The following is a 26102-nucleotide window of genomic DNA, read 5'->3' on the forward strand; positions in this document are numbered from 1 at the left end:
ACAGCTGTATCCGTTTCTTTGGCTGTGGAAGTTGAACTGCCCTTAATTTTGTAAGATAATTTTGGCTTCATTAGTTGTGTGTTGGGAATTCTTTTTATCTACACGTATGAAATGTATGCAATATTCTTTAGCACTTAAGGTACTTACTGTGACAGAACTTAAATAAAATGTAACCTTTTAATTTTTGCACTAAACTCAGAACTTGTGAGTTTATGAACGTGTTTCAGTGAGATTATGTCCTAAGTTGTAAACTAATTTGATGATTCTTCCAGTGTAGAACAGTTCATTATATGCTTAGAAGGCAGTAAAGGTGGAAGCCATACAGGATTTAAGTTGCTTATGCCACTCATTAGATTTTTACAGGGTTTTTAAGTGTGTCCTGTTAAGAACATGTTCCTTTCTGGTGAGTAAGATCATGTTTGGGAAACATAGGATTTAATTCGTAGTTGAGCAATGTTTATAATGCTCACCATGATAAAGAAAATCCAACTATTATGTTTACATCTCTGGTTTTAAAAGTCTATGTGTTCTTAAAGTGTACTGAGCATGCAGCTGTTGAGAATAAAGGTCCTTAGCCCTGAAACAAAGTCTAGATTAGCAATGTTAGAGGCAAGGTTTGGGGGGAGAATCAGTGTAGCACCGGAAGAATTGAGCAGTTCTTTGTGCAGCTGACTATTTATCTGGTGTATTTTTCAGTACAGGGCAATCTGCAAGCACCAGCTGTGCCTCACAACAGTTACACATTCTCAAGTGAATACTTCTTCTGTAGAATTTACAGGTTATTTTTTAATTCAGCTGAAGAAAATAGGCCTTTTCCTTCAGCATAACAAACTAGATATTTCAGTGTATAATTTGTACTAAGAGCTTTTTTCATTGAGAGAAATTAGGCCTTAGAATCTAGTATGTTTAGATTGGTTTTAGGCATTGTGCATTATTTTCTTTTTTTGGCACTAATACCCTTTTTCTCTTCTTTGTTTCTTTAACTTTTCGGAAATGTGTGTGTTACAGGTGAGCCCTTTTGGGGAGGACTTTCTCTTAAAAGTCATTAGTTGATATGTGATTTTAATTTCAACATCTTGGAAATACATACTGTGTTGGCCTAGCTTATTTACTGCTTGATCAGGCAAAGTCATAGGTTCGTCTTCTCACTTTGTCCTCTATGCCATGTAACAGTAAGCTCCTTTTTTTTATTTATTTATTTGTTTTCAGTTCTTGAATACTTGTTTTACTTCAGTCTGTAAATAAGACAATTGAAGTTACTTTTTAAAACGCAGTGTAATTTTTTGCACAGTAGATATTGCTGCACAGACATTATAAATGTCAGAATGTAGCTTTCTGACTGAAAGCTCTCTAGCTAACTTTTTAAGAAACTCCATAATGGAAATTCTTACAGAAACTATGCTTACTTAACTTACTTAGTAAAATGGCAAAATTTAGTACTATGCTCAAGTCTGCAGCTGTAAAACCAGAAGAAATTCTGTTATTCGAGTCAGAATTCCAAAGGCAATTCACTGTGCAAAGTTTGGAGTGTCTTTTTGCTTTTTGTCAACTGTTGGTTAACTTTCTGCTAAGTAGAACAATAACAGCACACCTGAACTTTATTAAAATAACAAAAACCCTGTACAAAATCCTTCCTGAATGACACAGTAAGTTTTATCTGAGGGATTCAGGTTAGTGTGCAAATAACCCAAAATAGTCAAAATAGAATAAGTGTTTAGGCATCGATTGTTTCTTGTTCAGCCATAATTTAAGGACTAGCTATGACATTGTGAAGACTTCAGTGCCACGTTTCAAACTTGAGTCAGTCAGAGTGTGCAGGTGAATGTATCATACACTAGTCTTAATCCTTAAATTATTAAAGGAATTTTTAGGGCTCTGTTACCTGAGACATTCAAATACATTTTGACCATGTGTGAGTAAGTTCTGAGGTATCAAATATCTCTAAAATATGTTAGGACTACCAAATTAAGAAAACAGAACACTTGCTCTGCTTTCTGCATTGGAGTCCTGACTGGCTGTTTCTGAAGCCTAAATTGATAATTGACAGAATCTTAAAACTTCATTTTCAGTGGAAAACTGTCATTACGCTACCAGTAATAACTTATTCATTATATGTCAAAGTTGAGGAAAATGGAAAAAAGCAAGTAATGTGAAAAAGCAAATAATGGGTTTTTTTGGTCTTTCCTTTAGTAATCTTTAATTTTGGTTGGTACCTTTGTTGTACATTAACTTATTGTACTCTTTGAAATAACATATTTATCTGTAGTGTAAGAGCAAGTAAATAAAAAGTGTATGTGGCAATTTTTATAAGATATCTTTGTTCTCTGTTACTCAGTCAAATTATCTTTAATCCTTCAGCATAGCATGAAATACGGAAAGAGGTTTTTGAGTACCTTTTTAGCTAATTCTGAAGTGTGGTAAGAGCATTGTAATAGAAGTTGCTGGAACAGTCTGTCCTGTGTGCATTGACCCAATGATATTGTGATTTTCAGGCTATCTGTTATTGTCAAGTGGCAAATATAATTTGATTTCTGAAAGGCACTTGTTGAAGTTGGAGGTTTTCCAGACCCATCTGAACAAAGCCCTAAACCCAGTGTTGACCCTGCTTTAAGTAGGGAAGTTGGATGGGATGTCCTAGAACGATTATGTGAGTAGCCGTGTACACAATTGCAAATGTTTGTCTAATGCTATGAAGTTTTATTATAAGTGCGATGAAATCACTGATTAGTATTTGTGATACTGTTTATCTGAAAAGAAAGCTAATGTGCTGCAGCAGATACATAGTGAAGGATAAATTATGTATTCTGTCCTTATTAGACTGAAGCAGCCATTAATTATGAACAACAGCAAAGTCAGAAAGTCTCACAGTTTAATCAGGTATTGCAAATTGAAAACCATAATGGTGTACTGCAATTCTACTATGAATGACATTACGAATTGTAAGATATATAGATATTCTGTCTTAATGAAACTGCATTGTTGAGAATCCTGACAAAACTTCTTAGCAGTATGTACACAAGCAATAAATTAATGTTTAGTTTAGGACCACAGTAACATGGCAGGGAGCGTAGAACAGCAGTAGAAGGAATTGCGGAGTTTGAATTTTAAAGTAAATTCTAGAGTAGCCATTGCCAAGTAAGCATACTTACATACATTTCTGTGCCTTGGTTTGGTTTTTGTGTTGTTTTGGTTGGATTGATTGGGGTTTTTTTTAATGAATTAATTTGAATTTAAAGTATAAGAGCCTTTGACAGCAGAGATTTCATGTAAAGTCTTATAAAAATAAAATCAGTTTGCATTTTCCAGAACTATCGTTTCCAGTGGCCCTGGGAATGAAGAACGAAATGTTGCAATCTGTGCTTATTCATCATTTCACAGTTACTTTCACAACAGTAAGATCCAAGACTGTGTTTTAAAATCAGAAGCTTTGACCTTTTAATACAGAATAATAGCAAAGATATCTGTACAGATATGGAATTATATAGGACTCCATGGCATTCAAAGCAATACTACTAAGAAAACATAAAATAACAATTTGTCATTTTAAAGTAGAAATCTGGGGGGAAGAAAAAGTTATTTTTTGGCATTCTGTGAATTGTCTAATATTAGGCATAATAGCAACTGTGCTGTTACTTGCTTTTCTTTTTTAGTTTTTCAGAATGGAGTTGTTTTCTCAAATGCAAAATAGTTGGAGTTATTTGCAGTCGTAAAATCTGTTAAACTACAATTTATTTAATACACATAGATTTCATAAAATGAAGTATCAGTGTTGCTCTTTCTTTAGCTTTCTCTTCTGCCAGGTGTCCTTTTGAGAAACTTAGCTTTTATAAATTCTTTTGCAGGTCTTTCAATTTGCTCTCTTGGAGATAGTTACAGTTCTAAAATAAGAATTACTGAGACTGTATGCTTGGCTGTCTGCAATAGTAGAAAATGTGTGGAACATCTTCGTTTCTTGCAGTGTATATGCTGATATTTATTCATACAATTGAAGAACCTCAGAAGTTGATTTCAAAGGATTTGTCTCCTCAAGAAAAGGAATTACTTTTCATTTGCTTTTCATTTTAAGCCAAATGTTGAAGTTGCCCTGAGTTGTTTCATAAATAAGCTTTTATTATCAGCAACATGTTACTGAAAGCAGCGTAGAACCTGTCATGTAGGCACAGTTCCACTCTGACAGATGGGCATGGTGTAGGCATGCCAGCCAACCATTCTATCTTCACCTAACAAAGTATGAAGGGAAGAATTTTTGTCCAGGATTACCACTGAGGCATTCAGTGCAATGTAAGGCTTTGAGTTCAGGAAATGTGCTCAGACTGGTCCATCTCATAGGATGACCGAAAATTTAAAAATAGCCTGGGTTTGAAGTTCTGCTAGGTTTGTACTGGGAAAAGTGACCAATTGCAGTGAGGCTTCTGTTTCTTTTTGGCTGTCTGTTGAAGTCACCTAATGGACACAGCCAAAAGAATTCTGCCACTGACACACATTTCTCCCTGATTAATTACTTAAGTGTGGAAGCAGAAGCAGTATGTAATTTCTCTTGTGAGAAAGCTGTTGTTTGAGGCTACGTGCATATCTCTTCAGATATAGATCTATGAGGGTCTACTGATATAGGATGAAATCCTAGTGTTAAAATATGATTTAAAATAGAAAATTTTGTATGAGAATAAATCAGACTTCTGTGACTGAAGATTTGCATAGGGTTATGCAGAATAGTTTTGCAGGTTTTCAGAAATACGTATCAGCTATTGCTTGGTGATTGGGGTTAAGAGTTTTGGAGAGTTTAAAGAAATCGCCTTAATGCCTTGTGCTTGATTTTATAAAGTAGCCAAGCACTGCAGGCTTTTGGCAAATGTACTTGCTTGAACAAATGCTTTTGTGTGTTACACTACTCAATCAATATGTCTGTCAGTTTTACTTTCCTCAGGATTTTTGTGTAGCTCCAATGTTTTAATCTTTCATTTCAAGTCTAACTCAGCCTTTAAATACCAACAGATTTTGCTAACTTTCCTGGAGTTAGGCTGGTATGATTCATTCATGCTTTCTGGGGAACTTGGTTTCCATTGAGAAGTTCCTAAATTTTTGGGAAATAATGTTTGCATGGCATTGTCATTTGCAAGATGGCACAGTATGTGAAAGAACAGGTGTGAAAAAGGAAGTGAATAAAATAGCTTTTGAAATAAAAACATTTTGTGGGCCTCTGTTAGGAGAACATCTTTTATAAACTGTACTAAGTATTTAATTTTTCTTTCAATATGAATGTTTTCCTTCTGAAATGAAATGATGTAGTAATATTTGACTAACACTTCTTGACATGCCTAATTTTAAATTAAAATTCCTAATTAAGCTTAATATGAAATTACAAGATTTGATTTAATGCTTTCTTCCAGTACTAGAACTAATGTTCCCTGCATTAGAAGGTGTAGTCGTCATTGAGAAGCTTTATTCTTTTAACAAAAGGTACCAAAAATAAATTCAGTTAGGGTCATAGTGGTTTAGTTTAATACTGTTATGATAATAAGTACTGTAATTACTTTCAGATAGTTCTTCCTTCCCAGAGGATGAGATTTTTAGTTTTGATGTCTGCTTAAAGCATGAGAATGACAGTAAAATTAATGTCATAACCTTTACAGCCTATTTATCGTTTTTTGTGTAGTATCCTAAAGGATTTTGTGTAACATCTAAAATAAATGTCTTGGTATGCATAAGCATCAAATTAGGTTAATTGGGTTCACCTGATATTCAGTCTGTATCTCAGGACACCAATTTCATGTAAAAGACCTGTGGGTATCTTTCTGTGAAAATTGCTTTTAAATTATTACACGTATATGCTCTGCTTCCTTTGATTGTTAAAGACCAATTTACAGTGCAGGCGTTTTTCCCATTTATTGATATTTTTGCTTCTTCTGGTTGAAAATTCATTTATCTTTTCATTCTGTGGTAACATAAGGAGTAGTATAGGCATAGTATAGGCAAGTGATAGACCTTATTTTGTGGCATTAAGATAATTTTTGCTTTTTAATTCTGTCTAACTCCACTTCACTTGAAATTTTTCCAACAGATTTCATTTTTGAGCAGTCAGCAGCAGATTTAGAGAGAAATATTTTGAGTTCTGAAGTACTGCAACTTGAATGATTTTATTTTTTGTCCTATGGTAGAGTTACAAACTGAGAAAAATAGATTCAAAAATTATATAGAATTTTAAAAATTTCATCATTGGGATAGGCTCCCAGAGAAAAATTGATGATGATGCCAGATAGAAATAATCAATGTCAACTTCTGTATTTGGAAAGAACCAGTACTGGACTCAAATATAATGAGGAAAGACTGTAAGAATGTTTGCCTCCTCAGTATTCAATAAAAACAACGGAACCTCCTGAATTGTTAGGGTGGCAGGTATAGGCAGCTGTATAGATGTTATATCCCTCAACTTCTGTGCTGTGTGTTGATTCAAAATTTCAGAACTTTTCGATAAGACTGCGGTTCATGGTTAGGATAGGCATCAAACGTATGTAGATATTAAGTATCTGTTAAACATGTTACAACCTAGCTGAAAGATGTCAGAAACAGTCGGTGAGAAAGGAACATGAATCATTATACTTGTAGTAAAGTTCTGGTAGGACTGGTTCCGAGACTAGAACTAGGAAGTGATCAAAAATGCAGTATCCCTGCTAATGAATTTGAAAATAATGTAAAATGCAGACAGAACAGTCACACATAGTTATGTGGTTTGCTTTGTAAACTGTGTATTCAGAGAAAGCATTCTTTAATACAGTTGTACATATAATGATGAATAGAAAAATTTGAAGGGATGATTAAGAAGAATCTTGCCCTGACTTCAAAAATCTTGATTTGTTCTGTTTTTCCAAAAAAGAAGGTTACTTGATTAAATATCTGGGGGGGCGGGGGGGGGAAAGTGGGCTATGAAAGGTTCCTTGGTGTAACAACAACAACAAAAAATATTTGTGAATGGCTAGAAAATGAAAAGTCAATTTGAAAAATTACCCTTTTTTTAATTGGCAGTAGCTGGTCAATCTAGTAGTCTCTCAAAGAAGAACTGGATTTTCTAGATCAAGACCATTATCTTACTGAAGTTAGGGTTGAATTCAAACGTTTGGATTTGTATGGTCCAATTTTCTGTGTTAGGGTTTGTGAATGCCTGGAAGAAGATGTGGAGCTTGTATTTCATTATGATATTCTAAGAATTGTTGATCAGTATCCTGAAGTCTAGTTTGCTTACTATAATTCTAAGAGGAATTAGTAACCTTAAGTGGGTTTAGATGATTTAGGTGATTTTGTGCTCCCTACAACTAGGAGGGACCATGAAAACCTACAAAAATGTGACTTCAGAATAATAATTTTGAGAACCTCAATTTCGGCATAATTTCTTACGTTGTTTTTCACAATAATACGTGTTGCCGTAACTACTTCAGTATGTTTTGAAGTGTTGGAAATCCTGAAGTGGAATAAAAACTTCTAACTTTGATTCTGTAGAAAGATCTTGTTGAGCAATATGGCCTTAAGGAAGTATGTCTTACGCTGTGGGTGACAAGTTGAAAGGCCACCCTGGTTTCTAGAAGTCTTTTGCCAGTCTAAACTTACATCCATGTAGTCTGCTCATTCTTGCAGTTTAAGAGGGAATTGTCTGTATGTTACCACGATGTGAAACTACCTCTAGATGAGCTGGCATATGTTTGTGTAGTGGGTCTGACAGATGGCAGGTTGACTGCTTAAGTACCACGGACAGAGGCTCTTTGAGGCAGCCTGGTATCTGGTCTTATGCATTGGCAAACCTCTGCTAGGAGGGGCTGGTTTAGGTACGAGATCTTCTTATTACATATGGCTCAGCACAGGAGATACATGTACCAAAGAACCTCACCTGTTTGCTCTGTGTGAGGTCTCCTCACAGCAGACACAATCAATTTTCTTTTATGCTTTAGTATTGAACTTCCTGGAAATGAAATTGGTTTTGCCTCTTTTATACTTTACTGCTGCCCACAGAACCGTCTCCTTTCTGGAACCTTACCACTGCTTTTTGAGTCAATTGCGTAACAGTAAAGAAACATATTCAAGACTTACTTTTGTGTTTGGTAATTGCATCAGAATTTGTCCTAACTATTTTTGTATATATCCAAAACCAATTTGTTGTTACTTCACGTGCTCAGAAGGGAGCTCTTGAGTGCATATCTGAATGTTCTTTAGGTAAGATTCTACTGGCTGTTAAATTAGCCAGGAAGGTAAGCAAACTCTGCATCCACACAACTCCTCTGCTTATGGGAAATGTTATAGATATGCACTGGTATGAAAGCCTAGATACAAGTAAACCCCCAAGCAGTTGAAGTTCAATGTATGTTGGTCAGTATACTTGCTGGTTACCTTCCCAAAGCCTCCAGCTGTATCGGGAGAACAGGAGTTTTATACTCTGTCTGACTTCTGACATGTTAGTGGTGGTCAGTTGAACCAGACTATTATGCAGCCATTCCAAAAGGTAGACCCTTTTATGATAATCTCTAAGTGGTTAACAGGACAATTTTATACTGTCTTTGTATTATACTGTGTCTTTTTTACTTGACTTTTGAATCACAGTTGATGAAAGCTGGAGCAACATGCTGACTGCACTGGGAAGAAATAGCCAACTCTGAAGTTACTGGGTGGTTACTTGATGTAATGCCATTTTATGTCAAACATTATGTATCAAATTTTGTGGTTAAATTCAGGAGAGGTGGCAGTGTAATGTTTGCTTTGCAAATGCAAGCTAACATCTTAATTGTAGCATCCATGGAAGATTCTGCTTGTCAGTCGGTTATATGGGATTCATGCAGTCAGATATTTGAAGAAAAATGATTGCTTAAGCCTACATTGGCTGTGATTTTTCAGAATGCATTGTCACACTGGAATTCATGAAGTGTCTCCTTTTCTGTCTTTAAAAGGGGTTTTCAGTTATAAGAAGCCTAAGTTAGTTGTACCCACTGTTGAAATATAGAGAGTGCATATAAGGGTATGTGTGATCCAGAGAAACACTTGGTTTAAAACTCTGGTGGTGTTTTCGCATGAGGTGTAGGCATACTGGGATCCTTTCTGAAATACAGTTTTTGAAAACTATTGCCATTTTCCTGTTCTTTTTGTTTGTTTGTTTCTGAAAAATTATCAGAGCTTCTAAGTATCTGTATTTCTTCTTTGCAGGAACGTTGTCGTAACTATTAAAGGTCATAATGCAGAATCCTTTAACTTTTTCTGCAGGTATAGTATATACTTCCTCTATTTTTTTGAGAAATTAGATACTTGTGGTTCAAAATGTGGAAGAAATGTCGTCATCATTAAGTCACTGTATAATTCGTGTCTAATATTCTACCCTGATATGTGTTTTTAAAGAAGCCATTATACTGCAGAATTTATCACTTTAAACGATTGCGATAACTAAAATTGTTTTCTTCTGTAGGACATTGCTAATTACTGTTACCACCTGTAGTTGAAACTTGGAATGTATTCATCTACTTCTTGGTTGATTCAGCAGAATTAAGTGTTCAGGGTTTATTACAGTTTTTTTCATCCTCATATATTTAAAAATCATTGTCATATTTGACCCCCATATAATTTGGGGTAGATCTATTTGCAAGTTGTGCTACAGGACTAGCACAAACAAGAAAATAAATGTTTTCTAAATATAAACTTAGATTTTTAGATTCTAAGTGCCATTTCTCCAGCATTCCTATCCTTAGTAAGAATATTTGTGCTTAACTGTATTTCTTCTATGTTTTGTCTCTTTAAACATCATCTTTTGGTGATTTATTTTTCCAGTAGGGTTAGGGTCTTGGATTTTCCCCTCTGTTTTTTTATTAAATATCCGTGCTGCAACTGTGTATTCCCAAGCCTCTAAATGTGTAGCCATAACTTTAATTTCCTTTCCCTTTTGATCTGTGTCACAATGCTAATGTTTAAGTATGATTTTGAACTTGACTGTCATTTTTAATGATACTTCTTAAATGTGAGTGAATGTTTGATGGATATGACATAAGCACTAATGGACCTTTCAGAACCATTGCAGGTTGTCAGTTAAATTTTCATTGTTAGTACTTATGTTAATTAAGAAAAGTACTATATATTACTTAACTTGAAGCCTTGAGCTTTTACTGTCATTTAAGTTTATACTTTACCTGTTTTGTGAAGACTGAGTATTTTTATGATACTGTAATAATTCTGAGGAAGCTATTCCAGAAGGATGTCACGCAAATTGATCTTAGTTGACGAGTTCTGCGTCTAATGGGACTATTCTTTCAAGAGAGACAGTACTTAGTGTTGTGTAGAGTTATCTACCCTGCAGTGTGCTCTTCATCCATATACTTATGACTGAAATACTTAATTCTAATACTTAAAAGCCTTAATTTAATTCTTCCTTTAAATAATAGGAATTTAACCACTGCTATAGTTGAATGGAATGAGTTATCTTTATATTGAAGTCATTTCTGAATAACAAGAGAATATAGGCTTGAAACTGAAATCATTCGCTTTTGAGATTTTTTTTAACCTTTTTTTCTTTTCCTAAACAAAAATCCATTCCAGTCAGTATCCTGTTATCAGCTTGCACCCAGACTGAATTACAGGAGCCATGTCGTAAGCTTTGGAAGTAAGGGTTCGTGTTAGAAATCATAACCAGATCCTGGCCAGGAGCTGTATCAGTGTGAAGTCATGATACTCTACAAATATACTAGTCTCAGTATATGGGGTTTTTTTTATTCTTTTACTATCACTCTTTTTTATCCTTACATCAAGCATCACTTTTGTTTCTTAAACATGGTGTGGCACTTTGAAAATGTTGAGGCTGTTAGCAATTTATAAAGATTTATGTACAACTATAACATTGGTACATTTCTTACAAATATAAGATTTGTAAATAAATGGTATTGGAAGTAGACTCTATCCATCAGTTACATTCAGTATATGATTTTTGCCTGTCTTTCTATACTTCAGAAATGCTTGTTATGTTTCAGTTAAGTATGGAGATAAAGGTTAGTGCAGGTTCTTTGAGTGACAGCGTAAACCCATCGCTTATACCGTTTGTCATGTGATAGAGGGAGTTCTGTAATATCATATGTACTGCTTCAGGGCGTCTCAATTTTTCTCAATTTAAAATATTTTATAAGCAAGATGATTATCATTTACATAATAAGCAATTGAACAATGTGGCTCCATTGTCAAACAGATATACTTTTCTGAATAATGAGAAATATTTAACTTCTAAGATTTTAATTTTTTCCTAGGAATTATGAAATTATCATTGAAGCATTATATCCTGTCATTCACATTCATGTTAATATTTGTTATTGAGCAAGTGCTGGATGGTTTTTACAGTGCTCCATAATGACGTAAAATATCAGTGTGCCTTAGAGAACTGAAACACCTTTGGCATTGTCAGATTTATAAAACGTTTTAGTTAAGTCACTCTTAACTTAACACACACTTAACACACACTTGAGTGTACTTATTTTAATTTTTTACAAAATCATGTAGTTTTTAAAAAGTCATTGTATAGTACATTTTGTATCCATGTTAGTAGGGTCATTTGGTGCTGGGAGATCTCAAACTTCATTAGCCATGTAAATGCGTTTCTTAGCATCAGCTCTCACTTTGCTGGAACCCCTGCTGCCTTTATATCATTAACATAAATGCAGGTGCAAATAGCATTTATGTACTTTGATAGAAAGCAGTTGGAGACATTTCACTGTGGGACACAACACTTTCAGATTGTGTACATCTGTTCAAATAATGTATCCAAGCCAGTGACATGAATGCAAGGATAAAAACATCTGCCCTTGAGACCATTTGCCATACAGCAGATGCTTACATCTTTATTTATGCAGATGGTTTGTGTGATGAGCTGAGCAATGATGAAAGCGAGAAAGTTTGACAAAGATTTCAGGGTGTTGCTTGGGATGGGAAAATATGTTGGTAACAGTGCTTCGTTTTCAGATGTCTACCAAAAGAAGAACATCTGTTATAAATACTGATGTTTTTAGTAACATGGACGTGGGTTTTTTGACATTAGCTAGATTAACACAAAATCCGTGAAGGTTTTTTTTTTTATTTTTAACTCTCTCGCACAACAATTGTACTGCAGTTACAGAAGATACTAAATAGTTTAATAGAAGTGATCGCTTCTAACAGGAAGGCTCAACTGCTTCGCTTCAAGATGTTTTCAAGTTCGTACAAAAAACTGAATTGACTGAAAAATTGGCAAAATTAGAACATTTTGGGATAATAACATAACTCTAAAGGCTGTATGTGGTGCTGTAGAAGATTTCATGACTTTGAGGATTTTTCAATAGAAGCCGTATTTAGCATTCCAAAATTATTAAACAAATAGTTTAGCTTTTCCGTTGTTTGAAAATTACTGTAGGGTAATTGACGTGAGTGTCAGATCTAGTCTGAGCTGGCACTTAAAAGAAGGAAGAGAAAGTGCCCTGTGCGGCCTTCCCGTCCGCAGCAAAGCTTGCCCAGCTCCGGCGGTGGCCAGAGGCAGCGGTGACGGCCGCCCGACTCCCCCTGCTGGACTCTGCACCGAGGGGCTCCTTTGTCTGCCAGCACAGCCAGATACAAGTGAATTTAATTAGAAATGTACTGAGAGTTCAGCACACGGCAAGTTAAGAATATAATCTTTGGCCTGCATTCCTGTTGACTGCATTCCTGTTTTCATTCCCTCACATGCTGGCACCCCTTACAAGAGTTTGCTGATACATTATCACTTAGAAGCGATGTATTCAAACAATTCCTTTACAGCACATCCAGCACCTTCTTTTGAGATCTGGTGCTGCCTTTAAACAAGACAGTGGCTAGTGTGGGCGTGCTTAGCAATGCCAATAAGCATCGCAAATAATTGTAATTATGCATAGGGGGAGGAAAAACATTCAGATACTGTAATTTAAATTGTTTTCTGCTACATCCTACTGCCAGAAAGATCTAGTTATGTTCAGGTTCAGCAGCAGGTAATAGTTTTGTATGTTCTGAAAACTAATGTCTTCCTATCGAGGACCGTAGCCTTTCAGGAGATGTTTTAGTTTTCCTGTGCTATACAGACCCGTGTCTGTCTTTGAAAAAATATACATGTCTATTTGAAGTACTGAGGAGATCCTCTAATCTTTATATTTGTTTTAATCCTTAGTGGAATTGATTACAGGTGGCAATGTTGGCATATCTCAGCCAGAACTGTAGAGTCTTTTTCTGAAGAAATTTGGGTCATGAAGAACGAAAAGGGGGGACAGCTAGAGCAAACAGAATGCCTGGATAGAGATTCCGCTTTCAAAAGTTAGATCACTTAGGTCATTTTTAAAGGAAATGAGCAATTCACAAAATCCCTCAGAAAATACTTTCCAACTGTCATCTAAGTTAACAATCTGTTCTGTGTTCTGGCCCTTTCTTTGGGGAATGATAAACCCTGTGTATAGTTCATACTTGAAGACTCAGAATAGGCCAGGCCAAGACTGACAATCTTCTGATCCTCTGTTCATCTTTAATGAGGGAGCACTTTCTGAGGTTTGTACCACAGAAGTTACCATACAGATGCTTTTAATGCCTTAAGTGAAATATATTTGCTCTATTGAGCCAAAGGGGTGAATTAACTGTTTGTTTTCTCTTGCATACAGGCTCTCTTCTAAAGCAGTGCTCTCGTTTTCCCAAAATGTGATGCTTTATAAAAGGGATAGCAACTTTAATCTTCTGTTGTGCTCTGTTTGCACATCAGTATTTAAAAAAATAAATTTTGTAAGAGGCGTAATTCCCTTACTGCAATCAGACATGAATGTTTGCTGTCCTGTAGAGAGAAGGAAGGAGGGTTGAAGTCTGAGTAAGACGAAGATAGATTCTATTCTCAGCTTTTTTGAAGGGGGAGCAAGAGTCTAGTCAGAAAATATTTCATGATTTATTCATAAAATGGTTCTACTTGACCTTTTTGTGCTGCATAGTTTCTGAAGAATTCTGCCTTCGTTTTTGCAACAGACTTGGTAATTATTGTTTCCTGCACTTAAGGAAAAAAGAAGTATATTAATTACCACTTATATTAGGCATATCACAATTTTGTCCGGGTTGACATGATCTTCATAGACCGTTTAAAAAGGATTTTACATTGATACTGACTTTTCAGTGAATGAATTACTGTTTAGGTCCATATTTTTCTTGAAGCTCGCTAGAAGACATTTCAACTGGCAGTTCTCCCAGAAAATAATTTTTAAAATTCCAATTGCAACCCTTTCTTTTGAATCTTTTGTTTATCCCCATTCTAAAGTACCTAATTTGTATTTGTAATGCCATTGGAGGTTTATGAATTACGAGTTTATGACCAGTGCTTCCATCGCCTCCCATCAGCTATTTTCAAAACAGTTACTTCCCCCAAGTGGCTGTGTCACTGAAGCCTCACTTCACAAATCTCCAGGGGTGGTACCCTCTGTGGAACAGAATGACTGGGCAAAACCAACAAAGATAAACCACTGGATTTGCAGTGATACCAAAATAATTTCCATTCTACTCAGTTGAGTCCTGTTGTAGCAGCATGGTTTCTAGATAATGCCCACATGAAATTTGACATGGTTGATTGCTGAAACTAGTAGAGGCACATAGAAGCTGAAACACAGGCCTTGATGATGTATCTAAGTGTCTCTCTCTGACAGATATTCCATGCTTAAACAGGAACCAGTGTTTTCATCTTCAGTGTGATTTGTGTGGTTGCAGAGGCCAGGTACCATCTTGAGCCCAAAGATTTATCTGCATAAACCTTATTCCCAAGTTCTCTTATTGCCATAGTGAGAAAAATCTCTGTGTGATTTCTTCAACTGCAAAGGTGGGAAAAGTTATTAAAAATTACAGATGCTTTATGTGTAGCTCTCTTTATGTCAGTTTTCATTTCTTGATATGAAAATATTTTGATCTGCTTAAAACCTATTAATTATGTTAACCTTAATATAAATGAGTAGCTTATAACTTGAAAGGCTGTGCCTTCAAAAAATGAAAACCTTTTAAAGTTCACACACACTGCATGAAAGGTGTTAAGAGAACATGTGGATCTGCTAATAAATGGATTTTAAATTCATTGCAGAAGAGTGTTTAAAAATCTTTTCCATATATATGTTCTTTTTATCTCTTATATAGATATACGTGCTGACTTTTAGGAAAGACTTCCAAGACTTTATTCCTTTATACAGTAGCACAAAAATGGCTTTTTTTTATAGGAGGTTGTGTTAAGCCTTGGTTGCCCATATTTTATATAAGATGTTGCTTTTGAATATTGATTTACCCACATGTGGCTAATACATTTGGTATAATAACTCAGAAAGGTTACCTCAAAGCCGTTGATCACTTATTACCTATAGAAGCAGGATTTCATACATATTTTAAAAATGACTTGTGTTGTGACAGTGCAGAGATATGTGAAATCTAAATCTATGAGAAATCCAGAATGATGTCTTAGATTATTTTTGTTGTCTAATGATGATAATATAGTATCTAAATGCATTGGTTTCTTGATTTGTTAACTTTTGATCAGCTTTTGCATAGGTATTGTTTTATGTTACACTTTTCTCTGAGAACAGAGATACTGGAGCCAAGATGCTGGTGAGATTGTATTGGCATAAAGAAGCCTTAATTGAAGAAACAAACGTTAATTAGAACCATAGAATGGTTTGCATTGGAAGAGACCTTCAAAGGTCATCTAGTCCAACCCTTCCACAGTGAGCAGGAACATCTTCAACTAGATCAGATTGCTCAGAACCATGTCCAGCCCGGCCTTGTATGTTTCCAGGGATGGGGCATCTTCCACCTCTCTGGGCAACCTGTTGCAGTGTTTCACAACCTTCATCGTAAAAAATTTATCCCTTAAATCTAGTCCAAATCTACCCTCATTTTAGTTTAAAACCATTATGCCTTGACTTATTGCTACAGGCCCTGCTAAAAAGTCTGTCCACATTTTTCTTACAGGCCCCCTTAAGTATTGAAAGGCCCTGAAGTATTGAAAGTATTAAGGTCTCCCTGGAGCCTTCTCTTCAGGCTGAACAAGCCCAACTCGCTCAGCTTGTCTTCATAGGAGAGGTGCTCCAGCCCCCTGATTATCTTCGTGGCCCTCCTCTGGACTCGCTCCAACAGGTCCATGTCTTTCTTGTACTGAGGACTCCAGAGCTGGGTTCAGTACTCCAGATCAGGTCTCACCAGAGCAAAGTAGAGGAGTGGAATCACCTCCCTCGACCAGCAGAATCACCTCCCTCCCTTCGTTTGGTGCAGTCCAGAATACAGTTGGCTCTCTGGACTGTTGGGTGCACATTGTTGGCTCATGTTGGGGTTTTCATCCACCAGTAGCCTCAAGTCCTTCTCTGCAGGGCTGCTCTCAATCCCTTCATCCCCCTAGCCTGTTTGATACCAGGGGTTGCCCCAGCTACATGTAAGACCTTGCACTTGGCCTTGTTGAGGTTCGTACAGGCCCACTTCCCAAATTTGTTCAGGTCCCTCTGGATGGTATCCTGTCCCTCAGGTGTGTCAACTGCACCACTCAGCTTGGTGTCATCTGCAAATTTGCTAAGGGTGCACTCAATCCCACTGTCCATGTCATTGATGAAGATACTAAGCAGTACTGGTACCAGTATGGACCCCTGAGGGACACTACTTGTCATTGACTTCCATCTGGATATTGAGCCGTTGACCACTACATGCAATAAATCAGTCAATTCCTTATCCACTGAACAGCCCATCTATCAAATCTGTATCCCGTTTAGAGAGAAGGATGTTGTGCGGGACCATGTCAAAGGCCTTACAGAAGTCCAGATCGATGGCAGCATGATAATGAAGCAGCTCCTATGTATACTTTCAAACAACAGGGGAAAGCAATTCTGAAAATTGAGAGAGTAGAATTACTTAACAGTAGAGATTGTTTGGGTTTTTATCTCATTTTTTTTAATATAAGTTATGTTAGATACTAATTTTCTGAAAAGTAGATCTCTCTAAACTTTGGTATACGTCAGTGTATGGTTCATAGTGCAATAAAGGTGTTTCGGGGGAGGAAAAAAGACTGAATTAGATGGAAACTGAAGAACTTCCCTAAATATGAACTGTGTGCCCGTGATCTTGGATTACTGTATGAGTTACTTCTCCAAAATGACTGTTTTGGAGTTTTAGCTTATTCCCACACTGGAAGATGTTGCTAGAAATTTTAAGTTTGAATATCTGCTTTAATAGAGTCCAGTTAATATAAAATCCCACCATTTTAATTGTATAACTTTGTTGTTTTAATGCTCTCTTCTGCTAAGAAAAGTCTTTTGGAGAATATTCAAGGAATTCAGGAAGCCTCCCACTGCTCACAGAATTTCTTGAAATGCACTATAATCTTAATCCCATAAAATAAATTTGCACGGACTTCAAAGCAAAGACGACTTTCTAATGATAAAATGCTTATTGCACAACTAGTAAATCACATTGCTGAAATCAGAATTAATTGTATTTAGCTTTAAAGAAGTCTAATATTCCCTTTTACAATTTTAGTGAACTATTTTGATCTCGTCCTCCTGTGGTATACCAGAACATGTTTTCAAAGTGTATTTGTACACTGTGTTTGTGTGAATGATGCACTATGATTTTCCAGTCTTGCATTAGAATACTTATATTGTTGATTTTTCTAATCTATTTTAAATTACACAAAAGGACTCATGTAAACATAATTATATTACTCTTCAAAAAAAAGAGTACTAAAAAGTAAGAAATGCAAGATACAAGGTTATGCATGTGGTTTAAATGTTTCTTCTTTCATCTGTAAGAGTAATATTTGTTACCCGTCTTAAGTCTGTGTTTAATTCCCATGTCCCACCCTGACTCTGTGGCCTAAACTCTTTCCAAGTCTTATTTCTATTCTAGTTTTCTTCTCCTTTGCTGTTTGCCCTGTATATATCGTAATTTCTCTTCCACACTGTCAGCCTAGCATTTAGGAAAGGCCATTTCCTTGTTCCAGTGTGGGTGTTTGGACCTAAAGCTGTAGTTTTAGGAAAAATCCAGCCAGCCTGAAGCAGGAGCACATTCAATAGAATGCAAGCATTGGAAGAATTAACTGCTTAAAGTATCTATTGAACACATGCCAAGAGCTTACAACTTTGCCAAATTTGGGCAGCTTTTCACAGCCAAAAGAGACATTGCTGTGTCAAATATCAAGGTCTTCGTGTAAGGCACATATACTAGATTTTTTTTGAATTTTCTTTTTTAATGCAGACATCCCTGGGGATGGCTGGCATTTTCTGTTGAAATTGATTTTAGAAAATTATCTGGGGCAAATACTCAGAGCAGAGCATCCCACCCAAATAATTATTATTAGGCACAAATAGAAACATCTGGAAATTTTTGTAATGTATAGAGTTGGGCACTCCTGATTTGTAGACTTTACTGCCAGCCTTACTTTGCATAGGTATGTGGCAAACCTAGTTTTGAACAGAGGAGGAAGATACTCTTTTCTAAAATATCTGCAGTTCCAGTGATTTATGTGGGATTACAAGAAGTGAAAAATAGTATATAATTTAGCCCCCTGGTTAAAAACCTCACTAAAGCTACTGAATCTTCGTTTTTCTGAGCTTTTTGTTTTGATGCTGTTGACTGTCTTCCATGACACTGAAGCTAAAGCATCCCATCTGTTTACCACATTAACCAGCTTTACTCAATTATTAAGCTATCGCCTTACATTTGTCACGTAATAGATTAGATTTTAAAACATTTTTTGAGGCAAGAAAAATGGCAAAGAGCAAGTAGCAGTAGGCTTTCTTAATGCATTAACTGGAAGTTAATGTTTTATGTTGTCATTTTATATTGTCTTTTTCTGTTTTTCATTGGGTTTGGGGGTGGTTTGGGTTGGTTTTTTTTTTTGTCCTGGGATCTATTTATAACTGACTGAAGCACTTTTGCAGGTGGTGTTTTTTTGCATGCTAATCTTGCAGTGAAACATTGTGTCCAACAAAGTATGCTGGGTCAGCAAAAACAAGAAACTTGTGCTGGGAAGACAGTATCCACAGGTATTTAGTGTGTATGGAGATTTGGCAAAACGAATGGTTACCTTTCACTGATAGAAATAAATCTAATAGAAAGTTGTGCATTTTCTTCTTTCCCATACAATAGATATTATTCCTTTCAAATTCAGCAAAAGACAACATAAACATGCATTTAATAAAATATTTCATTATTCTTTTTTGTATGTGTTCTTCATTTCCCTTCGAAACAAGATAATCCTTTTTTGTGTGTCTGTTATTTTCTGTCACTTGTCCAGTCATAACAAGTTAAATACATACCTATGCAAGTGAAGTGGTCCTAAAAGGATTATTAAAAAAATTAACACTATTACACAGTAGTTTCTGGTATATTGTGGTTTATTTTAATGTTCAAAATAGACCAGATTAGTGGGGAAAATTAAATTTCTTCTGAAGTTTTCTGCAGTGTCTGAGTTCGGCAATGTTACATGCTTTACATAGAGAACAAACTGAAGGAGGTACAAAGAGAAGGCGGAACAGTTTGGAGTAGACCAGACTTGAATGACTTAGGAAGGAAGGGGAATTATGAATGAAGAGGAGCCCTGTGGAAGACTTTCTTTCCTCCAGAGGACTCTTCGCAGCATGGCTATATCAAAGACTTTGATGCATCGTTGTTTATTTTTTTTCATTTGTGTATCACTATTCCTATACAATTTTAAGGTTACTTAGAAGGGGTGAGGTGACATCCTGCAAGTTTCTCAGTGATTTGATATTGCAAGTGCTAGCATGGTAGCCATTAATCTTTTAACAGAGACTTTTAAAGTATATGAATTGAATTGCATTTGATTTAACATTGTGCTTAATTATTTTAAAGTGTTACCTGTTGCCCCAATTCTATGCCTATTTGAAAGACTGAGAACACGAAAGTTAAAAATGGGCTTCATGTCATTTAGATATTAAATCTAAGGTTTTGTTAATTTCCTTTATTCTTAATGAAAATTTTAGAGAAATTATAAAAATTTTTGCCTTCCAGTGAAGGACCTGTAGACTGATGCGTAGAAAGAATGTTGTCTAAAACCAAGGGCTATCCTCAAAAATGCCATTGCAGAACCTCCCTTAACTGAAAATTCCCTTTCTTAGATGCAAGACTACATGGGTTTGCATAGGCATTGAAGGCTTTTCCTCAGGTCATAACTGACAAGTCAAAGTGAGTCCTTTGAATCAGAGACAGAAATAATTTGGCAGAGAGTCTGGAATAGAAGTGGAATGTCCCTGAAAATGCATATGAAGTTTCCAAGTGGCCTTCTGGTAGCCAGAGAGCCAAAGCATAGTCAAGTCATTCAGTGCCAGGGTGGTGAAGACAGGAATTACTGTAGCGATCTCTGTGCGCAAAGGAAATTGTTGGAACTTTTTGCCAAGTATAAGTGGAAAAAATAGTTTGGGTCACTGATGGTACTTGCACGTTCTGGGTGGGGTCAGCAGGACCTCCAGTCTATGAATTGACTGGCTGCTTTTTCCTCATCCAAGATTCTAAATAGTCTTCCACCAGTTCTTCCAATTAGCTTTCCCAGTCCATAAGCAAAATTTTAACTGAGTGTGGAGGATCATCAGACAGCTAGTCTGCATCTGGCCTGTCTCTATATTTAGACACTGGCTAAGCTGCTTAACTACAGCAGCTGTGTTGAATGAGAGGGAAGTACAGTTGAGTATCCGTTGCTTACCAGAGGCACTGCAATGAATATTTCTGCACTAAACTCTAATATAAAGTTGGGGTGGGGAAAGAAAAAAAAAACTGTACTGAAGGCTGATTCCACACATAGCTTGCCTGGAAGATGTATTTATGATAAAATTACGCATGTTGGAAAAAGAGCATTTGTGTAAAAATCCTTTCTCAAACAGTTATATCAATGCTTAGTATTATGTTAACTGCATAAGAAGAATATTCGTCTAAATGGACCTTGTTTCAAAGAGCATTTTGTGGTTGATGTTTATGAGGGTCTTGGCTTCTAGAATGGTACTTTCTTGTGGAATGCTGAGAAAATATGTGGAGATTCTTTCTTTAAAGAGAAGTGATTTTACTGCCTGATTTTGCAGTAGGCAAGTCAGCATATTTGAGAAGCATATGCTTACTTTTAAAGGTAGTGTCAAGTGTAATTTCTACAAATATTTCCTTCTAACCTCAAATTAACCTTTCTTTTGTGGTGCTTTAGCTGTCATTTCTGCACTTTTGTAGAGGTGGCATGTCCACAGCAAAACTTCCATCTTTTCCTGAACTGAAATCATTTGCTGCCATTAGTGGAGAGCAGGTGCCTGATAACTTGGAGTGTAAAGTAGCACAGTCTGCTGAAGGTCGTACTCTGTTGAAGTGCTGGTTTTCCTAAAAAGTTTATTCAAATCAAAAGCAGCAGCAAGAGGATACCCTACAAGAAGCAAAAAATAATCTGAGTATTACTAGTAATTTTAGTTGTTGAAAACATAAAGGTTTCTATGTATTTGGTGGTTGTAGATTGTCAAAAATTAAGTTCTTAGTACATGTTCTTAGCTTTTGGAGAATAAAGAGAGCTGTAGGGAAACAGAATTTTAAACTTAGGATGTTTCTGCTTTTTCCAGGTTGCACAAACTCTGTAGGTCTGGATTTACCCCTTTGTATAGGGATCTCTCTATTTGTGCAGGATTTCCACATATAGTAGTCCAGTCTGCACAGAATTTCCTTAATCTTAATAGTCCAGTCTGCACAGAATATCTAGAAATTCTGGACATCTCTACAAACATTGATCAGAAAGAAAGTTATGGTCGTGCCCAGTAGTTTCACTTAATTGGAGGATCAAGAAGGTGCATAATAGACTTCAGGTTTGATGCTACAGATGGCAATAAATGCATGAAAGGTTTATGCCCTACATAGTTATTACTCTATGAACCTGGTGTAGGTCAAAGAGTTTTAAGAAGCATCAGAACAACTACGTATGAACTGAACAGTTTATGTGTGATTGCTCAGTGAAACTAGCATGTCCTGAAGGCAGTGGATTTACTGCACATGTGCATACCATGAGCATGTGTGTGTATCAGTCTAGGAGTTGTGGTCATGAAATTTGATGGCTCTGTAACTTGCAGTGTACGTTGCGAAGTGTGTGACGTCTAAGAAGAACATCCAGGATTAAGATAAACTTGCTGGAGTTTCCAGCATTGGTAGTAATTCACAGTTACCTCTGTAAGTCCATAACCATGTATGGCATTTGTAATACCAGGCTTTAAAATGGTAAGGAATGGAAACTTCCCTATGGAATTACCTTACTGCAATATTTGAAGGTCCCAGCATTTACTTTTACATGTTCTATTCAAATGTGATTCTTCTCTCTAAATGAGTTTTTCTTACATTGTTGCCTTCCCAAATTGCCTTCCTGCTTAGGATCTTTGTAGTTGAATTTTCAGTGGTTGAGATTGCTGGGAATTTTTTTTTTTGTTGTTCCTCACAGGAAACCTATCCCCGTTTTTAAGAACTGGAAATACCAGTAGTTGAATGGGGCTGTTACATGAAATGGTAGTGGTACCATGAACTATACATCAAATCCTTTTTTATGGAGTGTCTCAAAGGTCAGCATACGTCTCTGCTGCTCAGTGCAGATTGTATCATCTTCCACATTTTACTTTTTCCTTTTATTTGTTTTATTTAAGTATCCACACATTCTTCTTTACTACAAATGTTTGCACCATTAACCAACACAAGCAGAAACAAAAAGGAACTGTGATAAAACCTTGATAAATTGCATCTTTCAAGAAAATATTTGAATAACTTACTACAATAGTTCTACTGTGTATTAAAGGCGCATAGGCAATGTGTGTGATTGAATATTTAACAGTGGTGCATCTTCTCTCATTACATTATTTGCAAGTTTTATACCAGTAATTTTTTTTAAGACTTCTATCAGGTAAGCTTCAGTCTGTAGCTGGTAAAACCCACAGATACTATATGTTACAGAAACTCTAAAAGATAGCATGACTCTGGTTGAGAGATACAATCAGAGCAGGTGTTCAGAAAAGTTCTGCATCACAGGGTTTCAATCCTGTCCCTTTTAGTTCTTCCAGCTGAGTATTGCCAGCATGCTAGTCAGCTTTTCCAGAGCAGAAGAGGCTTATAAGTGTATTTGTTCTGAAATGCCATGTAGTCTCTAAACTGGAATGAAACATTCATTTAAGATGAGATTAAGAGGGGGTTTTTTGCATATCTGTTCTCAGGCACATTGCTTCATGGAATATTTTTGTTTTGTCCATGAAACATTTGTAATTTTAATTTACAAATTCTAGTTTAGTGGTCATTTAAATACCTAATTAAATTAATAATTAAATACCTAATTTTTAATAAGTTTGTGTATAATATCTTTTGTAAGTAGTTTTATTTTCAATACTGTATTTTTTTTTGAAAGAAATACTATATTATATTACATCTTTCTTATGTTGTTATTACAGATAAACACAAATCCCCTTCGGATATAATACGAAGTTTGCAGAAGAAAAGTCAGTTTAGGACCATTGCTCCAAAAATGGTACCAAAAATTTTAACATCTTCGGTGGTTTCTTGTCTTCAGTCATCTTTGCCTGATCAAAAAGCACCAATTTCAGCTGCAGGTTCTAAACCACTGGTGGTACCAACTCAAAACTATGCTGTTATGCAGGTGGCTGGTCATGAGGGGACTTTCTCCCTGTTGGCCTTGCCATATGTTGCCCCTGCCCTAACGCAGCAAGTCCAGCAGTCAAATGTGGACCCTTCTAAAAACCTAAAGCTGCCTATCCCTAGGTACCAATCTGTAAGAAATAAAATGCTGAGTGACAAAAAACCGGCGCAGATCTCTGGTTTGGGTGCACATAACAAGGTTCCTACCAAGGCATCGGTCTCATCACAGGCTTCCCTCATGACTACTTTAACTAAAGACTGTCCTGAAACTCATTCTAGTTCAGATTCAACTGAGCAAGCAATGCTAACAGACCGTGACTCAGCTAAAATTACTGTTGCCACAGTAGTAAATAAAAGCAATTGTGTGGAATCTGGATCTCTTTTAGAGAACAAACCTGAAACTGCTAACAGTAGTGTTTCTGGACCATCTGTAGTTAAAGACTCTTTATCCAAGCTGGCAAGTACAATTAATCCCAAGAAAACAAGTCTACGCTCTGTGAAGACAGCATCTGAAATCGCAAGAGAGTCATTCATAACATCTGAGAAATTAAAGGAAAAACCCACAAATTCTGCAAATTCTGTTGCTGTCCTGTCACCAGCAGTTTTTGGCAGTACAATACAGATGACTCCATCAGCACCAAAAGGAAAACTTCCTATTTTGCCTTACTCAAGGATAAAAAATTCAGTGTTCTGTAAATCTAAGGAGAATACTAATGTTACAGACGCATCTGGTCCTTCACCAAGATCTGAATGTGAAAAGACATCAGCTTTGCTGAAAACCTTTCATATTCCTACTAAAGCATCTGATAAGCGGTTAGCTGTGTCATTTACACAAGTCCCCAAACAAACCATTCGAGAAAATACCTTCTCTCCATCCAATAAAGTGGATGTTGACAGTCTCAAAAAAATGAACAGTGCAGCCTCTAAAAGAAGAGGCAGGAAAAGAAGAGCCGCAGATGATTTATTGGCTTTTCAGACCAAGCGAAGGAAATGCATCATTAATAAGTTTAGAGAAGGAAGAGAGAGGGTGAAAGTTGATCTTCAGTCATCTGATGGCAAAAAAGCAGAGGCAGTGAAAAAATACCGTAGTATTAGACCAAAACCAGTGTTACTTGTGCAGGCTTTTGCACCTCTGACTTCTGCAGCAACAGTAGAGACACCATCTCCTAACCGCTTAGACCAAGATACTTTTTTAAATAGTTCACTTCCCAAAAAACATTTAAGTTACAAACATAGTGATGCTACATCAGCTAAATCAAGTGATTTAAGTAGAAATGCATGTTCAGCAGTACCTAAGCAGTTGCATAAATGTCATGTTTGTAACCACATCTTCCAATTTAAACACCATCTTCAGGACCATATGAACACTCACACAAACAAACGGCCCTACAGCTGTCGAATATGCCGCAAAGCGTATATTCATTCTGGAAGCCTCAGCACGCATATGAAACTTCATCACAATGAAGGCAAACCCCAAAAGCTTGTGTGCTGTGAATTTTGTGCTAAAGTTTTTGGCCACGCAAAAGTGTATTTTGGCCACCTCAGAGAAGTCCACAGGGTTGTTATCAGCACAGAGCCCTCTACTAGCGAGCAACAGCTGCAAGATGCTTTGAAAAAGAGAGACACGAATATAAAAGAGGCAGAAGAAGCAACAGAGAGGTGAGTGTTTTCACTAATTAAATGCTAATGAAAACAGGATTTCAAGTTGTCAGTGGAAATTCATAAACATCACAGTTAGGAAATTGTTGCTTTTTCCTCCATCAGTGGGATTCCTAAAGGTTTAAATATTTTGTTAAGGAATCTAGTCAATCCATTAGACCATCCGGTATATTTTAGTTGATTTATTGAATATAAGGTATTACTGGCTCTTGAATAACCAAAGTAATTTTGCATATATTCTAGTACTATGCAATATACTGCCAGTTGAGCTATTTTGGTCAGTTGATTTCTCACAGCTAACAGTTTTCCTATTTATCTATGCTGTCTTCTGTGTCCTACCAATTTTGGGGTTTTCCCCAGAAAATGAGTGAATCAAGTGCAACAAGTGAAAAGCAATTCATATTTCAGTATTATCTTGTAGTTTGTTCATCATATTAAATATCATTATCTCCTTTCCTTCTCTGGAATGCTGTGAACTAATCTGTCCTGTGTGTTGATTACTCCTGCTTTAGCAATCACTTAGCCAAGCGGAAAAGTTAGCATTTACCATATATTAAGATGGATAGAACGTTTATCTCTGGCTTATGATTTTGAGGTGAAATTTCGTCACACAGTATAAATGTTGGCTTGTTTGTTTGTTCCACTGTGCATTTACTTTCATGGAAGTACACTTCATTAAGCTGAGGGCTTCAACCTGACACTTCACTATGACAGTACAGTTCAGTTTTAGACATTTTGCTTTGCATAGCTCCCCTTTCTGGGGCATCAGTTAGAAATTTTTCAGGTATTGAATCTAAGAATTACCA

At 36.3% G+C, this 26102-nt stretch overlaps 1 protein-coding gene across 8 annotated transcripts in view; it reads left to right on the forward strand.

The window, feature by feature from the left end:
* Positions 1–26102, forward strand: part of ZNF438 (zinc finger protein 438) — a 54356-nt gene that overhangs the window by 23033 nt on the left and 5221 nt on the right. For 5 of the 8 annotated variants that reach the window (XM_030481216.1, XM_030481225.1, XM_030481188.1 and 2 more), the window contains 2 exons: positions 9181–9237; positions 23433–25296. In XM_030481216.1, the coding sequence (XP_030337076.1) occupies positions 9210–9237; positions 23433–25296 (1892 nt within the window). In that variant the 5' untranslated portion in view covers positions 9181–9209. Of the gene's footprint in view, positions 1–5387; positions 5458–7711; positions 7815–9180; positions 9238–12391; positions 12592–16663; positions 19017–23432; positions 25297–26102 lie in introns of those variants that run through there. The other 3 variants (XM_030481166.1, XM_030481179.1, XM_030481168.1) reach the window with 3 other exon arrangements.

Source organism: Strigops habroptila, chromosome 1 (assembly GCF_004027225.2).
Source record: "Strigops habroptila isolate Jane chromosome 1, bStrHab1.2.pri, whole genome shotgun sequence".
Taxonomy (NCBI): Eukaryota; Metazoa; Chordata; class Aves; order Psittaciformes; family Psittacidae; genus Strigops; species Strigops habroptila.